The 23,831-nt window shown below is 37.3% G+C and overlaps 1 protein-coding gene across 9 annotated transcripts in view; it reads left to right on the top strand.

Annotated features, from left to right (window-relative positions):
- Positions 1–23,831, top strand: part of R3HDM1 (R3H domain containing 1) — a 54,514-nt gene that overhangs the window by 8,187 nt on the left and 22,496 nt on the right. For 4 of the 9 annotated variants that reach the window (XM_064155843.1, XM_064155807.1, XM_064155825.1 and 1 more), the window contains exons 3-14: positions 3,012–3,053; positions 3,510–3,599; positions 8,355–8,469; positions 10,980–11,058; positions 12,340–12,399; positions 12,481–12,621; positions 15,133–15,241; positions 15,339–15,434; positions 16,869–16,906; positions 16,990–17,040; positions 17,167–17,393; positions 19,916–20,170. In XM_064155843.1, coding sequence (XP_064011913.1) covers positions 3,012–3,053; positions 3,510–3,599; positions 8,355–8,469; positions 10,980–11,058; positions 12,340–12,399; positions 12,481–12,621; positions 15,133–15,241; positions 15,339–15,434; positions 16,869–16,906; positions 16,990–17,040; positions 17,167–17,393; positions 19,916–20,170 — 1,303 coding nt within the window. The remainder of the gene's footprint in view (positions 1–3,011; positions 3,054–3,509; positions 3,600–8,354; positions 8,470–10,979; positions 11,059–12,339; positions 12,400–12,480; positions 12,622–15,132; positions 15,242–15,338; positions 15,435–16,868; positions 16,907–16,989; positions 17,041–17,166; positions 17,394–19,915; positions 20,171–23,831) is intronic. The other 5 variants (XM_064155799.1, XM_064155789.1, XM_064155834.1 and 2 more) reach the window with 5 other exon arrangements.

Raw genomic sequence — 23,831 nt, 5'->3', positions numbered from 1 at the left:
GATTTGACATCCTTAAAGTCATGCAGGAAAGCAAGGAAATCTACCTTAACAAAGGATTATTTTGTGAGGCAGTTGTTTCTAGATATGGTGGGTGGGATAGTAACCTCATGTGGCTGAGGCATTTGAATCAATTCAGTCAAGGCAGAATCTCCATCTTACCAGTGGCTCCCCAGTTTTATTAGTGTTGGTTTAGTCCCTAAAAATTATCAGGTGTTCATGACATTCTGTGCTGTGGTGTTTAAATACCTTCATTTCCTATCCCAAATATTGTAAATTACTCTAACTTGCCATAGGTTGCTCCTATACTTAAAAAAGTCTGCAAATGCAGTGTAATTGACAATGTCAATAGAGTTGGTTTTCCAACCTGGAAAAAATACTGTAACTCCACAAGAAAAGTGGGAAATGAGGTACAACACAGAAAACACATTTTCTGTGACTGACATTTGAAAAGCACATAAATTTAAAGCATTCTTAGTAAGAAATGAAATTTAACACTAGATGGTTTCAGTGTCTCAATTAAATTTCAAGGAATTTGCTTCACTTTATCTGGCACGAACAACCATACTTAAGTTTTGGCTGCAGTGGATTTCTGAGTCTTTATTGAGATGAGGAGGAGATAAGTGCTTTGCAGAGATCTTAATTAAATTTATTTATTATATAGTTCCTGCTTCCCTGTAATAATCTCTTATCTTGGTGAGTCTCTTAAATCACTCCTAAAAATAATAGAAATATGTGTGTTTTTTTCTAATTTGAGAGCAGTAACTTAGGTGTGAAGCTTCAGTTAACAGCATTAGAAACCCTGTTTGTGTAGTTTGAAATGTTTCGGGGCTGATTTCCCCTCTTCTCTCCACACCGTCTGAAATGGAAGATGTGGTGTGTCTGCTCCTTACACTCTTTGCAGTTATGTATTGGCTTCAAAGCTTCCAAAACTTCACAAAAGATAAACAATTGCTCAAGTGTAGATATTTTTGCCTGTTGTTTTGACAGTGAACTGAAGATTCCACTGGCAGTGCTGATTTGATTTTAAGTTTACTTCATTTGAACCTGCCTGATACAATTGATATAAGGCTGGGGAATGATCCAGTTAATTCCAAAGTTTAGTAGTTTGGTATAATGGAATCTTTACCAGGGTTTGCATAGTGCCAGCTTTCAGTGTAGAAAGAAAATAACAAAACTCCAAGTCTCTGTATTGTTCCAGGTATGAGAACATTTGAACTGTCTTTGCTGCTCAAAATCTCAGCAGGCTTCCTTTGAAAAAATGATGAGCTCAGTTACTTTTCAGTGCTGCTATTTAAAATCCTGTTATATAGTGAAATGTGTTTAAATGAGCTCCCCATCTGCTGCTCTTCAGCCGAACTGGCACAACATACAAAAAAGACATTTGAGACTTGAGGAAAATGAGAGAAATGGGAGTTCTGCTTTTTACATACTAGAACCTTTTACTGTAGGTGTTCTTTTCAGCAATGTGTATGTCCTGCTAAGAAATTAAGGCACTTGATAAACATCTGAGGGCTGCTTTCATGAAGTTTTCAAACAGCTTTTGTTTCCTTCGCATAGAATGGTTTGGGCTGCAAGGAACTTCCAAAGGTCATCCAGTCCAACCTCCCTGCAGGCAGCAGGGACATCCTCCACTAGATCAGGTTGCTCAGAGCCTTGTTGAGCCTCACCTTGAAAATCTCCAGGGATGGGGCTTCAACTACCTCCCTGGGAAACCTCCTGCAGTGTTCCAGCACCCTCATGGTGCAGAACCTTTTCCTCTCATCCAATCTACATCTGCTCTTTCTGACATTCATACCCCTTCTGTAAAGCAGGAAAGAGTGTCCACTAAACAGCATTTGAAATTCTTTTAAAGTATATCACCAATGTTACTTTTTTCCTTTCAAATACTAGGACTGTGCTCAGTAAAAACAGTTTAGGACCCAGTTGTTGAAGGCTTGTCTATCGATCAGTTTTACTTCTACAGTGAAGTGAAAACTTATTGTTATGCTTCTACTCCTGTGTAACTGCAACTGAGGGCTGAATTAGCTTTAACAATGCTGCTAACAAATTGTTAAACACTTCTGCTGATTCAGATGTACCTTTCACTCAGGCATACTGCAGTAAAAATCTGGCAATGCTTTTTATTAAAAGAAACAGTAATAGAAAGGATCTGGAAAGAGAAAGCAAATCAAGGCACAGGAAGTCACTGAACTGAAGGAAAGGAATTGGCCAGGGTTGTGTTTTAAAGTTCACTTCCAGATGTCCTAAAATTAAAGAAAAAGCTAGTAGAGGCAGTGGTGTTTATGGGGGGGGAGGGGGGGTGTTGGTTTTGCTTTTTTTTTTTTTTGTTTGGGGTTTCAGTGGTTTGTGCTTTGGTTTTTGTGGGGTTTTTTTTGGGAGGGGATGGTGGTGGTGGTGTGTGTGTGTTTGGTTGGGTGGTTTCTCTTTGTTGTTTTTTATTTCATATCACTTTTCCAGGTAGATTTCAGGAAAATGTATAAAACCCGTGGTGATTCTGGGGGAGTTTGGGCTTTTGTTTGTTTTTTTTGTTTCTTTGGGTGCTTTGTTTCATTTGTCTGTTGTTTGTGGTTGTGATTGTTTTGTTGTTGTTGGGGTGTTTGGTTGTTTTTTGTCGTTTCTTGTGGAGGTTTTTGTTTGTTTTTTTCTTTCATGTCACTTCTCCAGGTAGATTTTAGGAGTAAGAAGAAAATGTATAAAAACTGTGTCATGTTTCCAAGGAAATTAGGACATGAGAATTTAAACTGTAGGAGCTGGATGAGAAAGTAAACTGGTTGGATCTTGCTGAATGAGAATAATGCTTGCTTCCTGTTATATCTGTTCTTGATAAAAGAAGCACAATGAAACTGGGAGAGCATATAATCCTTCAGCCAAAAGCACCTGCTGTTCTTTTCACAGATTTGACCATCATGTCAGTGATAACAGTGAAAGCTTTCTCTTCTACAGACTTTTGCTTTAATAAAATTGTACTATTGAGTTTAATACAAACCTTTTCTGTTGTGCCTATCATTCAGCGGCCAGTGCAGTCTTTTGGACAGACAGCAAAAAGGTCGAAGGTACAGTAGTCTTGTGTGCTGGCATGCTAAGGAAGCTCTTCATGCTTGATGAAGCTTTGTTACTTTGTGAAAAGTGCCTTTAGTTTGGTTTGGTTTTTTTTTTGGCATTGAAGCTTTGTTTTATTCTGTTGGATTCTTTTTGTCTTGCCTAGTTGTCTGCTTTTGTGGTTTGCCGTTACATTTTGATGGCTTTGGTTGTTATGGAGAGAAACACTTTTCCCAAAGATTTTATTTACTTTTCATTAGATGTGCTCTATTGTGCTGACAGTGGCTTCAATAGTTGCAATTGCTTGGGTATTTTCATCCTAAAGGAAATGACCTGTTCTGTTGCAAATATCGAAAGTGCCGTGTTCAGACATTTGATTTTACATAAAGTGAATGGAAAAAAATCATGGCATATGGTATATTTAAATTTTTTATAAGCTATAGTTTTTAATTTTACATACTTTTCTTTAGTCAAACACAAAGTTAAAGTTAGTTCGGAGCCTTGCTGTATGTGAAGAATATCCACCACCTCCCACAGCTGAAATATCACAGGATGTCCAGGTAAAAATCACATTACTGAAGTTTCTGAAACAATGTGAAGTAACTTATTGTTCAAAAGAAAACCTTTTGGGTATGCCATAAATATGCACACACCTTATTATTTTAGTTTTTTTTCTAATAGAGGTGGTAATACCAGACAAAGAATTTACTGCTTGGTTTTTGAACTATAACTTGATGCCCAGGGAACAGGATGATGGGGTTTGTTGGTTAGTTAGACTTCCTGGTGCTACAGTGCCCTTGAGGCAGTCTTAAACTGTCTACCAACAGTAATATGAAAATTTCTATTAGTTTGCAATGTAGTGTACCCTTTTTTAAGTTTAGAAAATTTGAACAGTTGTAAGATCTGATATTTTAGCAAAATTCCTGCATATTAGTCACAATTTCTAGTAGTTTTATTCATGCAGGTCAGAAAGCTGATAGGGCACACTTAAAGTAGGTCCTAAATGTAAAAATACCTTAGACAATTTAAAGAAAAATCTCTTTCCAGAATTTATCTTTATCTCAGTCTGTATTTTTAGAGCAAAATGCTATTCCTGGTTTTAGTTCTGTGTAGGAATGAGAAGAACAAAATGCATTTTTTATTCCTTCACAAATCTGAAATGGTCCTTAGTGACTTATGAAATACATTGGCTTATTTTGCTGTAATTTGAAAAGCTGCTCAACTATTTTTGTGAAGAGTCTCACTTCTATTAAGCAGAAGAAACCAGCAGAATAGCAGAATATGAGGAGGTTTTGCTAGAGGAGTGGTAATTCAGTTTTGGAGAAGGAGTGAGAGAACTGATGTAGCTGAGAACTTAAGTGTGTTTTTTGTCCAGCTAATTGAAATTTTTGAAGATTGAACTACAAAGTGTATAGATGTTTGTGGGATTTTTTTTTTTTGTTGTAGTTTTGTTTTCCTCCCTGGGAAAATGAGAAAATAGTATTTTGTGTAGTCTTTCATTAATAAAGCAGCATTAGATAAGCTCACTAGAGATATTTGGAAACTGAGCCTGCTAACGTAATGAAATTTTTAAGTTGTACTTAGATTGGTATAGGCTGCACAGTAAGGGTCTGTATTTTAAGAAACAAAATAAGCTGTGAGTTTTCCTTAGAAGCAATAATTTAGAATAAAAATAAATCCCAGTAAGTATGCACTGTTTGAGAGAAGACATTTAATTCTTCCCTATAGAGCAAGGCATGTGTAAGAGAAGTGGCATTTCTTACAAGTTCTCGTGCTGGACCACACGTCATATGGGGCACAGGTCTTCCATGAGCCTGTGTAACAACTCATACAGGCAGTTTGCTTTCTTTCCCAAAGAGTCTGTGGGAAATGATATGGAAGAGCTCTTCTCTGAGCAATCTAATTGTCTGAAGGGTGATGCGTAGGTGTTAATTGTGCTTGGGATATGTGGGAGGTCCAGTGGCTAGTCGAAGTGAGAGACTGTCTTGCACAGCCCACTCTAGCAGCACAAGAATAACCTCTTGATTGCTTCTCTGTGCTGGAAGAGTCAGCGTTCTGTTGTCTCACTGATTGCAACAGAAAAATAGCTTCCAGGTTTATGTTCATACTTCAAATGTATTGTAAGAGCTAAGAAGAATAAAATTCTGGATGAAATTGCTGATAGTACTTGAAGAACCCTGGATTTTAATGACTAGAAACTGTAATCTTTGATAGGATGAAAAATATACTTATATAGCAAATGGTGTGAGTTTTCAGATAATTCTAGTCTTAACTGTGACTGTTTATCATTCACTGCTTCCACATTAGTGTGTAAAGCAGCTTTTCAGCAAGGTAAAACTCCCTAGGCACATAGAGGTGTGGAAGTAACTTAGCAAGTCAGTGCTGCCACTACTGGCTGCTTCTCCTCAGAAGGCTATAATGAAAGAGGCTCAAGTTGACAGACCAGACAAATGCTTGAGCAGATCAATTCCTTTGATCTGAACAATGGCTGAGAAATGTAGAGAAGACCTCACAAATTTTTATGCCTTAGTTGTTAAAAAGCACTGGCAGCCCTTTACTAAAAAGTGCTAGGTAAGTACAAGCTTACCAGTTAATTGCAAGAGGAATACCATAACTTGTATATTTGATCTTGTATCCTTGTTAATACACTGAATCTTTATTCTCTTATTTTTGTAAGTATTAGCTACTAGGACAATCCATTTCAGCTCCTTTTAAGGAAAGATGGTTTCCATATGAAGGATGCTTGTTGTTATGGGTAACAAGTAAATAAAGTTTCCAAAGATCAAACAATGGCTTCAGCAGCAAAATAATACAAAGGAGAAGGAGTTGTGGAAGAAGCCCGGGGTCTGTAATGTTAGTCTATAGTGACTTGTGTAAATTCAGCTCATTGCTGGTGAGCCAGAGCTCCAGGATGTAGGGCCTTTAAGTGATACTCTGTAATGTTTCCTACTCTTACCTTTTTCTCAAGTCTTTCATTGTTGTTCTTTTTTTAATGGGTTTGGGTTGCTTTCTTTTGGCTTTCCTTTTTTTTTTTTTCAATTGTGATTTGATGACACTTTCTTCTGCCACAATGAGAACTTAAGATAAATGATCTGAGTTACAGTGAGGAGTTTGATAAAGCAGTATGAAGTAGAGACTCACTACAAACGGCGTGTGATTGAAAGAATTTTAGGGAATAGATGTTAAAAGATCTTTTTTCAACATCTTTCCAGTCAAGTAGGTCATATTTAATTAGATGCTACAGTTTTTATAGCATGAAATCACAAGTGCCCTTCAGTACACAGTTCTGTTGTATCGTGCTTTGAAGTAGAACTGGTGGTAGTAGAAGAACTGGCTGTTCAGATGGTGATGCCTTTTTTAGCTCTTGTTGGGAAAAGAAGAAAATGATTACTTACCGAAATCCTTTGACTAAACCATTGCTGTGTGCTTTTACCTTGGATGAGGTTAGAATATGTAGTCACTTTTCTATGAATGAAAATCAACACCCTGAAAATTCCTCTGAATTTACTGATAGTTTTGTACATGACTACTGTGAAATAGGGAATTCCATATTGGTGGAGCCAAGTCAGAAATAATTTCGTAGTAAAATGTAAACCATCTTTCTTTATTTCTTTTTGAAATAAATGTTGTGCAGCTACTAGGTGAACAGTAGGTATGATGCACAAACTGCTTCTTTGAATTATAGTCAGGTTCATGAGGCAAGGACTGCAAAGATTTTGTTTGGACTCTTCAAGGTTTGTGGCCTAGTGAATTCTTAACACTAGGAAAGAATTTTTTAACAGAGTTCTTTTTTAGAGATTGATAATGGTTTTAATCATGCTTGGGTATAAATAATCTCATAAAAACTGACAGGTCTTCACACTTGAAATGCTGTTTTGTATATGAATTAAATTCGAACAGTTAATATGGAGAGAGGTCATAATGCAAGAGAACTGACAAAGCTATCAGCACTTTTTTCCCACCTCATTCAAAAAGTTGTTTCTACAAAAAAGCATATTGAAACTAGCTTTTAACCATGGTCTCATTAGTAAGAGGTTCCCATTGCCCAACGCTGACAGGTCCAAGGCAGAGCAGTTTAATGGACTTAAGCAGGGAGGAGCATTACTGCAGGTTGTGCAAGGATGTGTTTGCATGTGAAACAGTCTTTAGTCTGGGTGAATCCTGACTATATTTAACTTTGGCCAGCTTACATGAGTGAGATCAAATCTGAGGAAAGACACAGGAGGAGAAGCTTAGAGATACTGTCTGTGTATGAGTAGGAATGGGTATGAAGGAAGGCTGAGGACTTGCCTGGGAAAGCATTAGTGCAGGACAGAAGAAATGATAGGCAAAAATGGATGAGGGGCAGGCTCTTTGAATTAGGAAAGATGACATGTTCTCAGATCAAGGGGTTGAAGGCAACTCAGTTGGAATCTAGGGGAGCAAAATCAACATTAGAGAGACTTCAAGATGAAAGGTAGTGGGAGAGTCTCACTCTCAAAGGACTCTGCTACTTAGTCATTCAAACGTGTGGTGTCTCTGTTTCTTTCTGCCTCCTTTGCTGTCTGAAATACATTGGTCCTTCACTGACAATGTTGTTAAGGAGTAAAGAGGCATGAAAACTACTTAAAATCTTCAGTTGGAGGACCATTAAGTCACTACCATTTCAAAGGGAAGTCCTTTTTTGCTGTTTTGGGCAAGAGGGTTTTATGATGTTTCACATACTTGTATGAAAACATGGATTTTGAGATGGTTATATGCAGAGCTACTTCATCAAAATATACAGGAGTGATCTAAGCACTGCTGACAGTAAGGTTTGCAGATTTTGTCTCTGAATATTATACTGTAAGTATTTCCTTTTTTTGTGGATTTGGGAATACTGATCTGTCTTAGATTGAAATGTTTCAACTGAAAATTGAAGTAAGTTTTTAATAGTCAAGAACTGTGAAGAAAAGAGAAAAAAAAACATTGTGAATGGTACATTAGTTAAAAAATGTAGAAGCTGTATAAAATGTATACATCTGAAAAACTGGAATGTTTTCATATGTGTATCAAATAAGATACTTTAGATTCAGTTTGAAATAGTATTCAGCACATGGAAGTATATGTAAATTCTGAAGTGTGTGGTATTTTCTATGCCTTATCTATAGTTCTTGATTTACGGGCAAATAATTTCATTTTGTGGCTGTATAAAGTATATGTGAGAGCAGAAGGAATATGAAGGCAATTGTTTTCCTTGTTCCTTCTTTGGCAGGTAGGTAATATAATACGAAACAGTTGTCCTACAGGTATTGTTTATAATAATTTCCCTGATAACTGATTTTTACTCTTTACAGGAGAAAATTCAGATCCAGTTGTCACAGTCTTTTGAGAAAGAAGAAAACCCTGTGAAAGATGAAACAGAAAAGGAAAAATCCAGTGATAAGCTGTCCAGAAAAATGTTATCAAGAGGTTTGCTATCTGTCATTGTGCTTTTCTATGTATTGTGTAGAGAAAGACTACTAGAGAATATACAGTTTGCTTCCAGGTCATTGCTGCATAAACACTGCTCTTTTAATTAGCAGCTGAGGCAAACAGATCAGACATCTCTGAGGTTAGGAAGCAATTGGTCCCAGAGGATACAATCCTTTTGAGGCTTCATCAGGCACATATACTCCTGCAAATGCTTTTCCTTTCTCACCTGTGTAGCCATGCAGAACATCATAAAAGCAGTTGTGTGGCCTCATTTGTGTCCAGATGGTCTTTGGAAAACTGCTTTTAGTAGTCAGAAGATGTTATTCAAAGGCTTTGTTACAGGGTTTATGAAACTTGAGTGAAAATGACAGCTACCTTGGTACTTTTTATCATCTTTATTCAGCAAAAGTCAATATTCTTGTTTATTTATTTTACTTCTGATAGCATGTAGGGTTTTTTTTAATAGTTTTGGAGTAAGAGTGGAACAACATGAGTGAAAATGATAAGCATTATGTTTTCAGTTTAGTATTCCTACATTATAGACTGAAGATGTATTTTATTTGCTGAATATGTTTGGGTTTTGACCTGAGATAGAGCTGTGAAATTAATGACATAACCTTCTCCATGTAATCTAATGCCTCATAAAGATAGAAAACTTTATGCATTTAAGGTGGCAAGTCATTGTACAGCTCTTTCTTTAATATAAGGATCAAGAATGTTTATCTAAACATCTTAGTTTAACCAGTGTGTAGGCAATCTCTTCAGAGCTAGAATTCCTGTTTTGGGACAGGTAGAATGTGTCCATCTTGCAGCACTGAATTCCATAAGGCCTTTGCCGTGTGGCATTTCAGCGCATCTTGTCCCTGCTGGCAGCCAGATATTTCTGAAATAAAAAGCACTTGGACTGCAGAACTAACTGTGCTTAACAAACCTCAGGAATTTTTGCCTCAAAAAAAAATAGTGGTCTTTCAGAGCTAACTTATTCAACTTTGAACTACATACCCAGCTTCTGAAATAAAGTAAGGGGGAAGAAGATGACCAAATTCCACTCCGCATTCTCCCCTAGAAAAGCCATCCTCCCAACGTGTTATGTGATGATGAAGAGTTGAGTGCCAAGTGACAAAATGCCTAAAGTAGAGGTAGCTGTTCTAAATTCACCAGGTACCTTCTCAGGAGGTGAATTACTTACCAATTTAGGATGTGCCAAAATAGAAAATGATAGAATTTAAGCATCATTATTATAGTAATTAAATTATTGCTTATTCTAAAATGTAACAAATTAAATAATTATTCAATCTTTAAGTTGTTTTACCAGGCATAACTTCCTCCCTCCCTTCCCTTCCTCAAAATCAGAAGCAATCCCAAACTATAAATGCTCAAGCTTGCTTAGTTCATTTATATTCTCCTGACAATAGATGGGCAGGATTGATTGCCCAACAAGCTCTGCAAAGGAATGCACTGTCATTCTTCTGTAGGGAAGTAGAGTTTTCAAGTGGGTCTTGCGTTTTCTCCAGGAAAAATTAGGTCTCGTTTTTGAGGACTGAACACTTCAGTCACCCAGTTTCTTGCTATGCCAAAGGCTGCTCCTCTAGTGCTGTTGCTTCTAACGGTAAAACCTGCATAGATTCTCTTTCTCCACCAAATTTTACCCTTCTTTGTGCAGTGGTTCCTTCATTGCTTCTAGAAGCTAATTTGCAATGACCAAGCTTCATACTGACTTCAAAATGACCTGGAGTATATAGGATTTAGCTATAAGTTTGAGCTGTACCTAATTTGAGACTAGGTTTTTTACACCTAAATAGTTCTTGTGAGAAATCTAATTACTAAACTGTTGTTAGAACACCTCTGGCTTGGAATTCTAAGACCTGGGACTCTCTGAGGTGGCCATCTATGGGAAGATTTGGAATTTAAACATTTGAAGTGGCAGATTTGAAAACAAAATGTAACTTGGAATACTGTGTTACACTGAAACCAGACAGGAGGCAGAAGATTGTGAGATTTCTTTTTGAAATAGAAATGTTGCTGCAAAAACAATGGCCAATAGAGTGGGAATTATTAATAGCACATAATACCATTTCTGATGGCTTAACTGCTATATCTGAATTAGAGTATTTCTTTGGGCAACATCCAGTCATTCTGTATCTGGGCTGCTGGCCCACAGAGGTGTATGCAACAGAGCAGTGTAGTATATTCAGCAACCTTCCAAAGTTCTCAAAATCGAGTGATTCAAGGTGCTACACTGCTTCAAAATCCATAGCATCTGTTAATTGATAGGCAGTGTTACTGAACCCCTTGCTTTTCTGTATCACACTTGAGTTAAGGGATTGGGGGTGATGTTATTGGGGTCTCTGTTCTGTTTTTCACTTGTGACTTTAATTTTGGGAATAACATACTTAATAGTTCTATAATATTGATTAATAAATGGTACGTTTAGCAATAAAGGGGAAAAAGTAATATTAGTGGGTTTTGTCAAAGTGTAATTTTGCTCTCTTCCCCCCTACCCTTAGATTCCAGCCAAGAGTATACAGATTCCACTGGTATAGATCTTCATGAGTTTTTAGTAAATACATTACAAAATAATCCCAGGTAAGCACCAGTAATGTCAACTTCCTGCTTTACTTTCTTTTTGTTGCCTGAAGTGTCACACTGCCTGGCTTGTTTGGCTTTTTTCCCCTCTTAAATGTCTTAACATTTTGTGTGAGTTACTTAGGATAAGATTTTGTTGTGTGGCTGTCTGGAACACCAGTCTCCTGTAATTTGTGTGTTACGTGAACAGAGGTTCAGAACGTGGAAATGGTCTAAATGCTTGTAATCTTCAACAGGCAAATAATGAGTTCTGGCTGTGCAGAGCTCTTTTCCTGAGGAGACTTGATAACACCATGTCTCTAAAACTTGTACTCCTTTATTGTTTGCTTGCTAGAGGCCAAACTGCCTTCTCTTGCTTGAATCTGGTTTGCACTGGATTTATGGACAAAGGAGTTTTTTTAAGCTGCACCACATGCCTGTAGTTAAACATACACATTGATAATTCATTGAGATTCCATTTTATTTGCCAAAATGTAAAGTGACTATATGATAGAGACCCAACACCATTTTGTCCTGTAGAGTAAAACTGGAAAACATGAATCTCTGCTAGACTTCTGCATTGTTACTGTTTTAAGTCATAAAGCATCCCAGTGAAAACAAGAGCTTGAAGGTCTGCTTCTATGTCCAAGTAACTGGGAAGTTTAATTGTGATGCACACAGACTAAAAACTGCAACAGTTAAGATCACTGCTTGGCAGTTATTTATTGGAAGGGATGCAAGATTTTTTTAAGATTAACGTTCATTTCTGTCATCTTGAGTTTTAGCTTTTTCGTGTTCTCCTAATATCTCATCACATTGCAGTGTATGCCAGCTTATACTGACAACCAAGTGGTTAAGTTGTAGTTGTGCTTCTTGTTAGCAATACTATCACTCTGTCTCAGTGATGCTATGATGTCCTTCACAATGCAAGGGCCAGTTAAGGCCTCTGCAAGTCTTTCCATGCATACTAACCAACAAGAAGCAACCTACTTGCAGCTGTTCTTCTTTCAAACTGTCTTCTCAATGACACTAGTTTCTGCTGAGCCTCCTAGGCAGAGACTATTCAGATGATCTTTGTATTCTGATTTTTGACATGAGAGCAGCTTCTTTTCTTAGAAATGTTCAGTACAATATAGATTAGTAAAAAGTTAATACTTTGTCCTAAAAATGCTGCATTTGACAGCTGGTGGTCCTTTTTACAGTCTGCCATCATCCCTTGATCTTGTCTATGTATTCTTAAGATGAATACAGCTGCAGTTATTGGAGTGTCTCATATGTGAGTTGCTGTGTTTTTATTTTCAGGGACAGAATGATGCTGCTGAAATTAGAACAGGAAATTTTAGATTTCATTGGTAATAATGAGTAAGTACTGTATTCTCATAGGAAAAAAGAATTCAAGAGCATTCCTGTTTATTTAATAAAGCTACTATTCCTTTCTTCCAGAGTTCCAAGAAAAAAGTTTCCCCCAATGACATCTTACCATAGAATGCTGTTGCACAGGGTAGCTGCTTACTTTGGATTAGAGCACAACGTGGACCAGAGCGGGAAGTCAGTCATAGTAAATAAAACTAGCAATACAAGAATGTAAGTGTACAAGTCTTGGAGGAACCTCTTGATACAGCCATTTAGCACCTGGGGTGTATTGTGCAGTGCTGTTGCATCTGTAGTATCAAGGCTCTGTCTGTATGCTCCTTGGGAGCAGGTTGCAAGATCTTTACTGCTCATTTTCCAGCGGTGGGTAATGGTGGCATCTACTTCATGTTTAAACTTTCTCAGGGAGGGAGCAATGAAGGAAGGATGTTATCTGTAAATGAGGCACTTTCTTGCTTCTCTCACGAAGATGCATTTCTAACTTTCTGTGAAATCTGTATTTATATCAACTATTTTATCTGCCTAAAGATCGACGCCAGTTAAGTGTTGCAAAGTACACTCTTTTTGTTCCTTTTGGAAAGCAAAATCAGCCCTTAATTTAGAACAGGGTCATTTCTGGTTTAGTGAAGGGAGGAGCCAAGATTTGCACAACTTCAGTTTTTGTACTGCAGAAATCTAATGGGAAAACTTGGGCATTGAAGTTTTTGTTGGAACAGTGTTCCATACAGATCTCCCTTGGCCCTACAAAATAAACATAGCAGGGAATAAGGACATCTGATCAGTGGAAGTGTGAAGCAGGTTAACAAGTCATGGCATTTTATTTGGGAGGGCTGGGGAGATTTTGGAGAAACCACTAGGAAAATCCATGTTACAAAAAAGGTAGTGTTGGGGCCACAGCAACTCCAAAACTTGTGTGCAGTTGATGTTTCCATTCAAAGTACCTAGCTGTTCTCTCTCTCTGCAATTGCTCTGTCTTCTCCTTTTCTGTTAGAAAAACAAAAGAACTAGAGCGTTGGTATATTTATGCCACATAGCTTCTAATTTTAAAATAAAGCATTTACTTGGCACTGTTTTTTGTTAGTATTTTGGGTTTCTTAAGTACTCTATGATTTGACCATTAAAATAGGAGTTTTTAGCATCTGCATCCTTATCCCAGTCTCTATGTGCACTCACTGTAGCTTTGGGAGGAAAAAAAAAAGGCTAATTATCCTCCCTCATTTTGGAGTCAGTAGAACTGAAATAATAAGTCACACTGAAATTTCACTGAAGTGAGTGTTTTCCTCCTCAAAAGTTTCAAGAAAAATATATAGAGCCTAAATGTCTGTTAAATAAATTACATATTCAAGTATGTGTGTTTGCTTTGGCTCAAAATTATGTAAGTTGACCTAAAGCCATACACTTCAAAGTCTGTTGCCTTTGCCATCTCCCAGCATTTCTAAGCTGGAATTTCAGTCTAGCACTTAAGGTGTGGAATAAGAACTATTAAAGGATGATTTCTTAATTTTTAATGCCTTTTTTGTTTGTTTGTTTCCTAGAGCATATTTGACTAGCTTATGGCCTCTGGAAGCCCCCTGTAGGTGTAGTTACTAATTAGCAGGCATTTCATCTAACCTGCAGACATGAAGATTCTTAATGTTTTCAGCATTCTTATTTTAAATCATTTTGGATATAAAATAAGAATTTAGAAGGAAAACCTTGGAGATCTGCTCCATGTTGAATAAAACCCAACTTACCTTTTCCTCATAGGCAGATTCCCGGCTCCATCGCCGATCAGTGATGTTACTGACATCAACAACCCAGTGCATACTGGGACGTCTCAGTGGAGTGGGAAGTTGGTGATTGCAGGGCAGTAAATTCAGGGACCTTTAAAAGAAAGAGGTAAGACAGTCTAAAGGTTCTCTGAAATGCCTGCTAATTATGTTTGGGCATCCAGCAACTAAGTTAGGCTTGGCTGCTTTATAGAGAAAGATCTCCTGGGTGTTGAATAAACAGAAGTAGAGAAGAGTTACACATATGTTTTGTCTTATCAGACACATATTTCCTGACTGAGAACTTAAAGTAGTAGTAGTTTTATTGTCTAGGTACTCAGTACCTGGTTTTTTAATAACAAGAGATTACGAAATACCTCATTTTCTTTCACAAAATAGATAGAATACAAACCCAAGAAATATAATTTGATGCTTCATCTTCTCACTGTTATCTTGTGAAGCTCTTGCTTGCCTGCATTGTACTGTTCCCCTCTTACTTATATCTACTTAATTTTGGTTTAGAAGTTTCTAAATTTCAATGTCTTTCTCCACTGTCACCTTCTGTTTTCCCTTGAAATGAATTCTGAGGTATTACAGCTGTAGCAGAAAGCACCTATCTTCACTTCCATGCATGCCCCATATCCATTGCATGGCATCAGTCTGGATTCAGGAGCACTTCTGATTCCCCAGAGGCATGTAGTTTGCTTGCCACTTTAATTGGAAATTGAAGCAAAAGCTTTGAAGAAGATATTTTTAAAACAGGTTTGTTATGCCACAGGAACAGGGCTTGCCAGGCTACACGTCATCTCTACATGCTGTTACCTTTTCCATTGCCTGGACAACCAAAATCTATTCCTCCCTTCAGTTAGAATATTAATATTTTAGAATTAACCTTGACTGTATTTCAGTTTGCTCCACTGTGGATACTACATGTTTACAAAACCATAAATGTTTTCTTTCTGACAACTTTCCACAGACCTGACCAAAAGTTTTGTGAGCATATAAAGGATGAGAAGAGCGATGATTTCCAGAAGCGGTACATCCTTAAAAGAGATAACTCTAGTTTAGACAAAGATGACAGTCAGGTAAAATGCATGTGGATTGTTTCCTTCAACTTACTGTATTTGGCTGTGTGTTTATACTGTTTACCTGCAGAAGCTGACACTGTATCACTTCCTTTAGATGAGAATACGATTAAAAGACGACAGAAGAAGTAAATCCATAGAAGAACGTGAAGAAGAATATCAGAGAGCTAGAGAAAGAATATTTGCACAAGATGTAGGTATCGAAGAAAGTCTTAGTGTTTTGAGTGAGTGCCTCTCACGCACACATGTGCACATTTGCGTGTTCTTGAAAGACAACTTTTGCAGTCTGTGCAGTCTCTGTGAAGGGAACTGAGCAGATAAGAATCACTAGTGGCCAAAGTGAGTTTTAAGTTGTACATATTAACTAGAAGTTTTCTGTTTAATGACTACTGCATAAAACTCAAGCAGTCTTCAAGAGTTACTTTGCTGCATTACTGATTTCAGTCCAGTGTTTTATTTTGCTAATCTAAATTACAGAGTTTTGGTACTGCAGTCATTTCAGTTGTCCTCAGAGCAATGATTATTTAAAAAACAACAAAAAACCCCCCCAACCTTACAAACAGAAAACCCCAGGAAGCCTAAATGTTGTTTTGTCTTACTTGTCCTGTGTCAGACACCTTTTGTGATTGGTCACAGTACAATGATTGTAAATGTGATTATGGGTTGGACTGGATGATCTTGGAGGTCTTATCCAACCTGGTTGATTCTATGGTTTGAATTCCCATGTATGACGTTTAAGTGAGAAATCTAGAAGTCTAGTATCAGTCTCTTTTGATTGGACTTACCAAGCAGGACAATACATAAATTGTAATTCAATCACCAGTAGTGATTATATTTAATTCTGAGTGAAACAGAACTAATATCTTCCCAAAAATGTGTTGCTTACAATAATGTTCTTTTTCTGACATTTATCAATAGCTCTTGCACATCCCAAACAACTTCTCCTGAAGAAAGAGTAATGAGACTCTGAGGGGCTAATTTGTTGTATCCAAACACTCTTCCAAAAGTCTTGTGTCTTTTTTTCCCCCTTGTTTATGAATAAAAATAGGGGACTTATGGTTGTTTCTTTTTAATCTTGTATTGTATCCTTAAAATCTCTAACAGATATCAGAGGTCAGAGTCAAGGACAACATAATTGAGGTTTTTGATGAGCCTTTTTGGTTGTGTATTCTGTCTGCTTTTCAGCTTATATGCGCTTGCACCCAGTTAATTCAGTACAATTATTACAGTAGCCAGCATCATCATCTTCACGCTTCCAAGCAGAAGACAATGCAGCTCAAATGGTGCTGAGTTGTGAAGTCATGCCTCAGCTGTGACATAAGGCAGCAAAGGCCCAAGGAAAGAGTTGTACCTTCAGGAAAATGCCAATGCAAACAAAATGGTCAGCACTGACTACTGTAATGCTAACTCTTGTTTCCTGCAGATGGGCCTTTTTATTTGTCCCTTTTTGTTCTCATAATATGGAAATTGTACACCAAAGAGGTTGTGTTTTCAGATGTCTTAATATAAAGATGATACTGTAAAAGTCCTTGTAAAATACTCCAAATTGCAGCATGTTTTGTTACTGCACTGTGGTGGGAGTTTTAGATGCCATTAGTATTAATTTCTACACTTCTTTGCCCCTCAGTCACTGTGTTCCCAAGAGAATTATTTCACTGATAAAAGGTAAGAAAATTTTCAGTTTAATTCTGTTTAATTTTCCTGTTTTCTCGATAAATATTTAAGTTATCTTATTAAAATATCAACAGAATCCAGGAGGAAGAAACTAATAGTACACAGCAAAGACGACAGATACTTAGGTATTTGATGCTTGCTTAAAAAATTCCCAAAATGTTCTGCATGCTTTTCATCTTTTTCTTTTTTTTTTCCCCCTTCCTAATTTTGCAATTGATGCTTGTTCTAAAAGTTTAGTTTGTGACTTGCAGAATCAATAAGGAAACATCAGGGAGATCAAACAACAGCCATCAGAGCAGTACTGAGAATGAGCTGAAGTATTGTGAACCCCGGCCCTGGAGCAGCACCGACTCCGATAGCTCCCTCCGCAATCTGAAGCCAGCTGTAACCAAAGCCAGCAGCTTCAGTGGGATATCAGTTCTGACACGAGGAGATAGCTCTGGAAGCAGCAAAAGCACAGGCAGGCTGTCTAAGACAGGTATCATACAATCTGTACAAATGTGTAGTTCCATAGCAGTGAAGTGCTACCCAATGCGCATTGCAGGTGTGTACATACATAGAGGTGCTCCATGTGTACAGCTCCCTCTGGATGCAGTGGGTGCTGCATACATTGAACATCTACAGACCTGGCCTCCTACAGTCCATACAGGCCATAGGAGACCTATATAGACCTAGCCCTCCCGTAGGGCATAGCCTAAATAGGTAACTAATGAAACAAAGGCTTTTAGCTTTGGAAGTGGAATTATAAAGTTCATTATAGATGACTTTAAGCTAAATGCATTTCACCTTATACAAAAGATTTGAAAACATCACTGTAAGTACTTTATAAAATAAAATTGTAGGGTTCAGCTCTTCAGTTTCAGTGTGGCAAAGCTGCATTGGGCAGTCTTGGGAAACTGCGCTGCTATGCTGCTAGCAGGCTGGAGAAAACAGCATTAAAGCCTCTAAATTGTTCCTTGTCTTTATTGTGTTACCTTTCAGCAGCATTGTAATGTTTAAATGAGTATGGCTGAAAAGCTCAATTTTTATATTGCTGAAAAATCAGTTCAGTGGAACAAAATGTACATAAGAGTCTAGGTTTCAAAGGCGTGTTAACTTGTTTATGTCAAAACGTAGTTACATACCTTCTGTAGGCCAAAAATTCAATTTAGCAAATATTTATATTCCAAATGACAATGTGATTTGATGAAACATATTCTTTCTTATGGAGAGTTTTGGGACTTGTAGTAGAGTGGGCTACAGATGCACTACTTCAGAATTTGAAGTAGAATTGTAAAAAAAGATAATATTATTGCCTGCCTGCATGATGCTCTTATTTACAAATTTGTTTCTTATGAGGATCTGTTTAAAATTTTTGCCTTTCTCTTAAATCACCACTACCTTACAGGTGTATCACCACACTTGGCATTGTTTTAATGCAGTAAACCAGTTACCAATTCTGTTTGTCCATTGTATACTTGCATAGAAATGAATCTGAGGTATTTCTGCCTACACCATGAAATTGTGCCATCGTATTGGATTACTTTATTTAGCAGTGTAGCAATACTATTTGGCATAGCTTGAAAAGAAGCTACAACCTATGAGTGGTGTATATATAAGATGTATTCTTAGAAATCATTGTTTTTTAAATTGCAAGAATACAATTGGATTCTTGAATTTGCTTTAAACCTCATTTTAGCAATCAGAGTTAACTTTCAAAGTTCAGAATGCCTGTCTTGTAGTCGTTGCTTGGCTGTGGTTACAGGTTGTGGTGATTTTGCTTGTGTTGAGATTTGGTTTTGTTTCTTTGTTTTGATCAAGGATGTAATTTGCTTCAATTACAATGGCTTCAGCCTGATTTCTCTACATAATCTAGAAGGGGATACACTTGCAAACAAATCTTATCAAAGTAACTGGTCAGGTGAAGGTTGTTTTATAGAGCTGGGACATGCTTTTTCGCCCGGTTTGCAGTGAAGAATTTTGTTTCACTTCTAGCAGTAGGAAACAGATTAATAGCATCAGCAAATGCTTCAGGCTTTCTTGTCTTTTCATACAAGTGAAAGGCTTACAATCAGAAATTTCTATGAAGGACTGCAAAATAACTGCAAACTACATAAATTTCGTCATGGCCTTTTTTGACTCTTGCTTTGTCTTCTAGATTGTGTAGAGGCTGCTAATGAAGAGCTTTGGAATTTAAACACCCGTGTTCTGTTTTTGCAAGTATCAGAGCAAAGACTTAATAAAAAGTTTGCTAAACTGTATACCTAGATATCTAGGTATGCAGTAATAGAGGAGCAGTGCAGTTACAGAGTCCTTTCCATATTGGACTTTGGGAATGTTGCTTTCAGCTGCATGCACTGGCTCTTAGAAAGCTCAGGGTCTGGTTCTCCACTGCCTTGCTTTTAATCAGCTACTTTATACCCCTTTTTAACTTTGATTTTTTTGCATAAGGCTAGGTTAAAGCTACCATATTACCATAAAATTTTCAGCTCTCTTTGATTTCCATCTGAAAATTGTCAGAGGAGGGGGAAAAAGTTTTGGGATTTTTAGTAATCTTTGTCCAGCAGTGAGTCAAAGATGACCTCTGATGTAAAAGCCAGTGGTCACTGCTGTCATGTACGCTGTGTCTGCAGACCATGTGAATTTAGTGTATCTGAAGAAACACTGCATCTGTGTGACCATGTGGCCTGGATGTGTGCCACAGCTCTACACTGTTGCAGGCAAACCGATGCCTAGCACATGTGCGTATGTACAGCATGTGTTTTCTGTCCAGAAAATGAGATCTGGACATGAAAGACTCACTTCACAGTGCAAAGCAGTGATGAATTGACCCTTGGTTCACATAAGGAATCTTGTAATGGTATTTCAGGGGAAATGAAGGGGAACTTAACTGTAAAGGCTACTGTTTGATAATGTACTTAATGCTAAGCTTTAAGGATAAGCATTTACAAATATATAATTTAAGTGAGCATGATGTTTGTGTCTCTAGGTAAAAACAATTTCTCATTACTCCTTTCCTAGGTTCAGAGTCTTCTAGTAGTGTAGGGTCATCCACGAGTTCTCTTTCTCACACCCAGCAGCCTCTTCCAGTGCCAGCTCTAAGCCAGCCTTCTCATGGCACGCCTGCCGTCTATCCAACTGTCAGCACTAGTAACTCTCTTTCCTTTGATGGTGGCATAAGCGGGCAAGTGGCACCTACTAGCACTAGCTTCTTTTTGCTTCCCTTGGAAGCGGCAGGCATACCACCTGGCAGTGTTCTGATCAACCCTCAAACAGGTTGGTACATGCTTGTGGATGCTTTTGTTACAGTTGAGAACTTGGGGAAGAATGCGCGAGTATTTACTTAAGACTGAATGTCAGTGTTGTACTTTCTTTTTCCTTTCCTCTTAAAGGCTTTTTTTTTCCTCCACTGTGGTTGTTCAAGTGTGCTTAATTTAAAAAGACAGCATCAAGGAAACCAGTAAACTCACCTGATTTTCTCTGCTTACACAGAAGCTTTAACTTCTGTGTAAAATTTAATTAGTGACTTGCACAAAATACAAAAATCCTATGATTTGTTATCCAGAATTCAGCACAACTTAAATGAATTGTTTGAGGGTTTTTTGAGGAACGAGAAAATTCTTTCCCAGGGCTACTGTTAAACAGTTTCAGTGAGGGCAAAGAGCCTGAAAAAGTACTTGTCTTGACTTGAAAGAATTTATCATCCTTCATTGTGTTAGTCACAAAGTATTCTTGTGTCTCTGTGCTCATGCCACTGGGTTAATGAAAGTGAAAGAAATAAACCTGAGTTTACATACTGTTTCCAGACTGCTGTTTATCAGTTGAAGTCAGGATTAAACAATATTGAAGGAATTGGCTAATAGTGATTTTTAGTAAGTGGTATGAAATTGATGCAGAGGCAAGGAGATGTGTTACTGCTGACCTGGAGTGAGTGACTAGTTAGCGTGCTCCAGGCAGGCTTACTTGATTGTAGAAGTTGAGAAATCCTGAAATTTTTAATTGACCTCTTATGTAACACATTATAATTGTTTTTAAATTACTATACTGTTATTTTAGCTTAAAGATTTGTTTCTTTCAAGTTTTATTTCCTATCATTGTGTAGGTGGATTTATTATGTCTTAGTGTAATGCTGTGTGAGGTGTTTTAAACTAATTTTTTTTTGCATGAGGGTTGTTAAAAAGATCAATTATTTAATACTCCTAAATACCATAAGTACTATTGATCTGATACACATTTCTAAGTATTTCTCTCCTATACTTAAGAGGATTTAACATTGAAATAGATACATTTCTTTTTCTTTAATACAAATCAGTTGCTGTTGTATACAAATGTATTTTTCTTTTCACGATTATTCATACTAAAGTGCTGCCAGAGGTTTCTCTTAAATGCCTTGCTGTAGAAATTAGTAGTTTAAGCCAGTCTTGATTAAAAAAAAAAGTTTAGAAATAATGAGCAGTAGCATCTAATTATCACAGATAGCTGCTGGATTTAGAAGAGGGTGCATTTGCTATCTTGGATCCAGGTTCTGGATGAGAGCACTATTCACTTAGCTTTTCTGTTTTGAAGGTGATGGTTGTACTTCTCACACATTGTGTGTGGTGACCATCTGAAGACAATATGATGATTAGTGAACAGGTTTTCTTAAAGGTAGTAGTGAGCTTAGTGTTTGCATACTCTGACTGCTTTGTGTGCTATACATTAAATACAGAGAGTGCTGGCTAGCACTTTTCATGTTGTGAGTTTATAGCATGGCCAGACTAAAATCTTGTTACTATGCAGCAAAAGAGATACTGCAGCCGCTGTAACAGTACCACCAAATTAGAAGTGATTTCATGTGAAATACAGAATCACATGATACAGTTTTGTCACTTAAAAAATGGCAAGTTTTGAATCATTTTCATTTCAGTTATGAGCTTCTCATGATGCATATTGTGGTGGGTTAGGAACTTCCCCTGCCCACCCCCTCCCCCATTGAAATTTACCAGACCAGCTCAGACAGCTTGGAAGTAAGATAAAGCTATATTTACAGCAAAGCTAAATTTACAAGCATATAAGTACAATAGATTTACAAATGTTTACGATTAAAGAAATCCAAATTCTCTCCTGGACAAAGAAACTGCCCAGAAGAGACTCAGTCACCCTCTCTCTGTCTCCCTTGCCAGAACAGAAACCAAAACAACCAGCAAAGTATGCTTGTTACATGGTTAGCCACAGTTAGTGGAAGATAATGAAGCAGAGTAAAGGTGAAGTGAAGGGAGAAGCAGCCCAGAGCAGACAGGGACAAATTGTTTACATTTTGACCTTTCAGCCCTTTCAGCAAACCAGTGAATGATGTGGATTTGATATTTTTTTAATTTCCACAGCTAATGATCAAATTTTTCTCATTAGAATATTCCACTTAGCCTCAGAGCAGCACACATATGAATAGTTTCACTGTCTTCCTCCTGTGCTGTTGGTCATTTCCCCATTTCCACTGATGGCATGTCCACATAGCAGGGAATGCCAGAGAAAGAAATGTGATTGTGATTGTGAAAGTTGTTCCTCTGAGAGTGTCTTGTATTGTCACCTCCCTGAGAAAAGGCAGCAGAATTTAGACTAGGCTTTGATATTTGTTATGGTTAGCTTGGTTTTCTACATTTTATTCATTTTTAATGTATTTAAATGAGTTGTTAATGGTCTTTCGTAAGAGAAGATTACATTACTGTCTAGTGAGTGTCTAACACAAGACGAAGTACTCTTCCAGAAGAAGGGAGTTCTAGGTCCAGAGAAACTTTTGATGTACAGTATACTCAAATCATCATGTTCTGTAAATATTCGTCTGCCTTTATTGTTCCAAATGACAGAGTTAAATATAAATTAGCATGTCCATTTCTCACAGAGGATCTCATGACTTTAGATAAGAATTGTCATTGTCACTAGTTGAAGACAATTATGAAAATCCACTTCTGTTTCAGCTACTACAGGGAGCAAATTAAGCTCCTGTGATTACTAGCAAGCGGTAGAACATTCCCAGTTCTTCAGCATTAAAGAGAAATCCCTTAAACTGGATTTGAATATAGCTTGGTCACCTGCAGTCCAGCTGTATAATATTAGGCTTATTTTAGCAGATCTGTCCATGTTTCCTGGCTACCTCTTGCATTAATTGCCTTAGTCTCCTCTTTTATGTTGGCCAGTTGCTTTAAACATGATGGCACAAAGAAGTCTGAGTGATCGTTAGCCTGCTTTGACAGGACTCTGGCTAGAATGCAAAGGCTTCAAGTCTTCATTCAGACTCAGATTCTCCCCTGACATTATTTCTGGAAGAAATGTCAGATAAGAATATTTTATAACATGGGAGAGAAAAATCTACATCAGTATTTGGACCTTCAAATAAACATCAAAATAAGCAATGCAAGACATGTTATTAAGCAGCTAAACACAGGTTCTTGCTAGCTAATCTGTTGTTCCTTATGTTTTGTTTTCTTTCAACCCAGGCACAAAAATAAATCACAGATTGTTCATAATTTACTTCTAAGTATTTTTTCCCATTATTTTTCATTAGTCCACTGCTGTAGTACTGAAGTTGCAGATTATCAAATAGGAAGATACTAGGTTATTTGAAAGCTGAAGTGATCTCATTAGCAGCTATGGGAACACCATTACAGCTACATGTATTTTTAAAAGTGCATACCTTTAAGCTTTTGTGTTGTCATTGCTGTTCAAACTGATTAGAGGAGATGTCATTTCATTTTTTTCAGTTCCTTAAAAGAGTATTGTTAGTAGGGTTTTCCTTTATTAGTCTTGTCCCTTTGAATCCACTTAATTAAAAAAGAGCTTTCAAGGCAAGCAGGATACAATCAATGTCTGTGTTTCCTAAGTAAATAGTGAGGTATCTTTGTTAACCTTAAATGTTTGGGTTTTCAACTGCATGTATTTTGTTGAATGAGGTCTGGTAGTC

Source organism: Pogoniulus pusillus, chromosome 2 (genome assembly GCF_015220805.1).
Source record: "Pogoniulus pusillus isolate bPogPus1 chromosome 2, bPogPus1.pri, whole genome shotgun sequence".
Taxonomy (NCBI): domain Eukaryota; kingdom Metazoa; phylum Chordata; class Aves; order Piciformes; family Lybiidae; genus Pogoniulus; species Pogoniulus pusillus.
The sequence above is the reverse complement of the archived record's forward strand: the minus strand, read 5'-3'. Positions and strand labels throughout refer to the sequence as shown.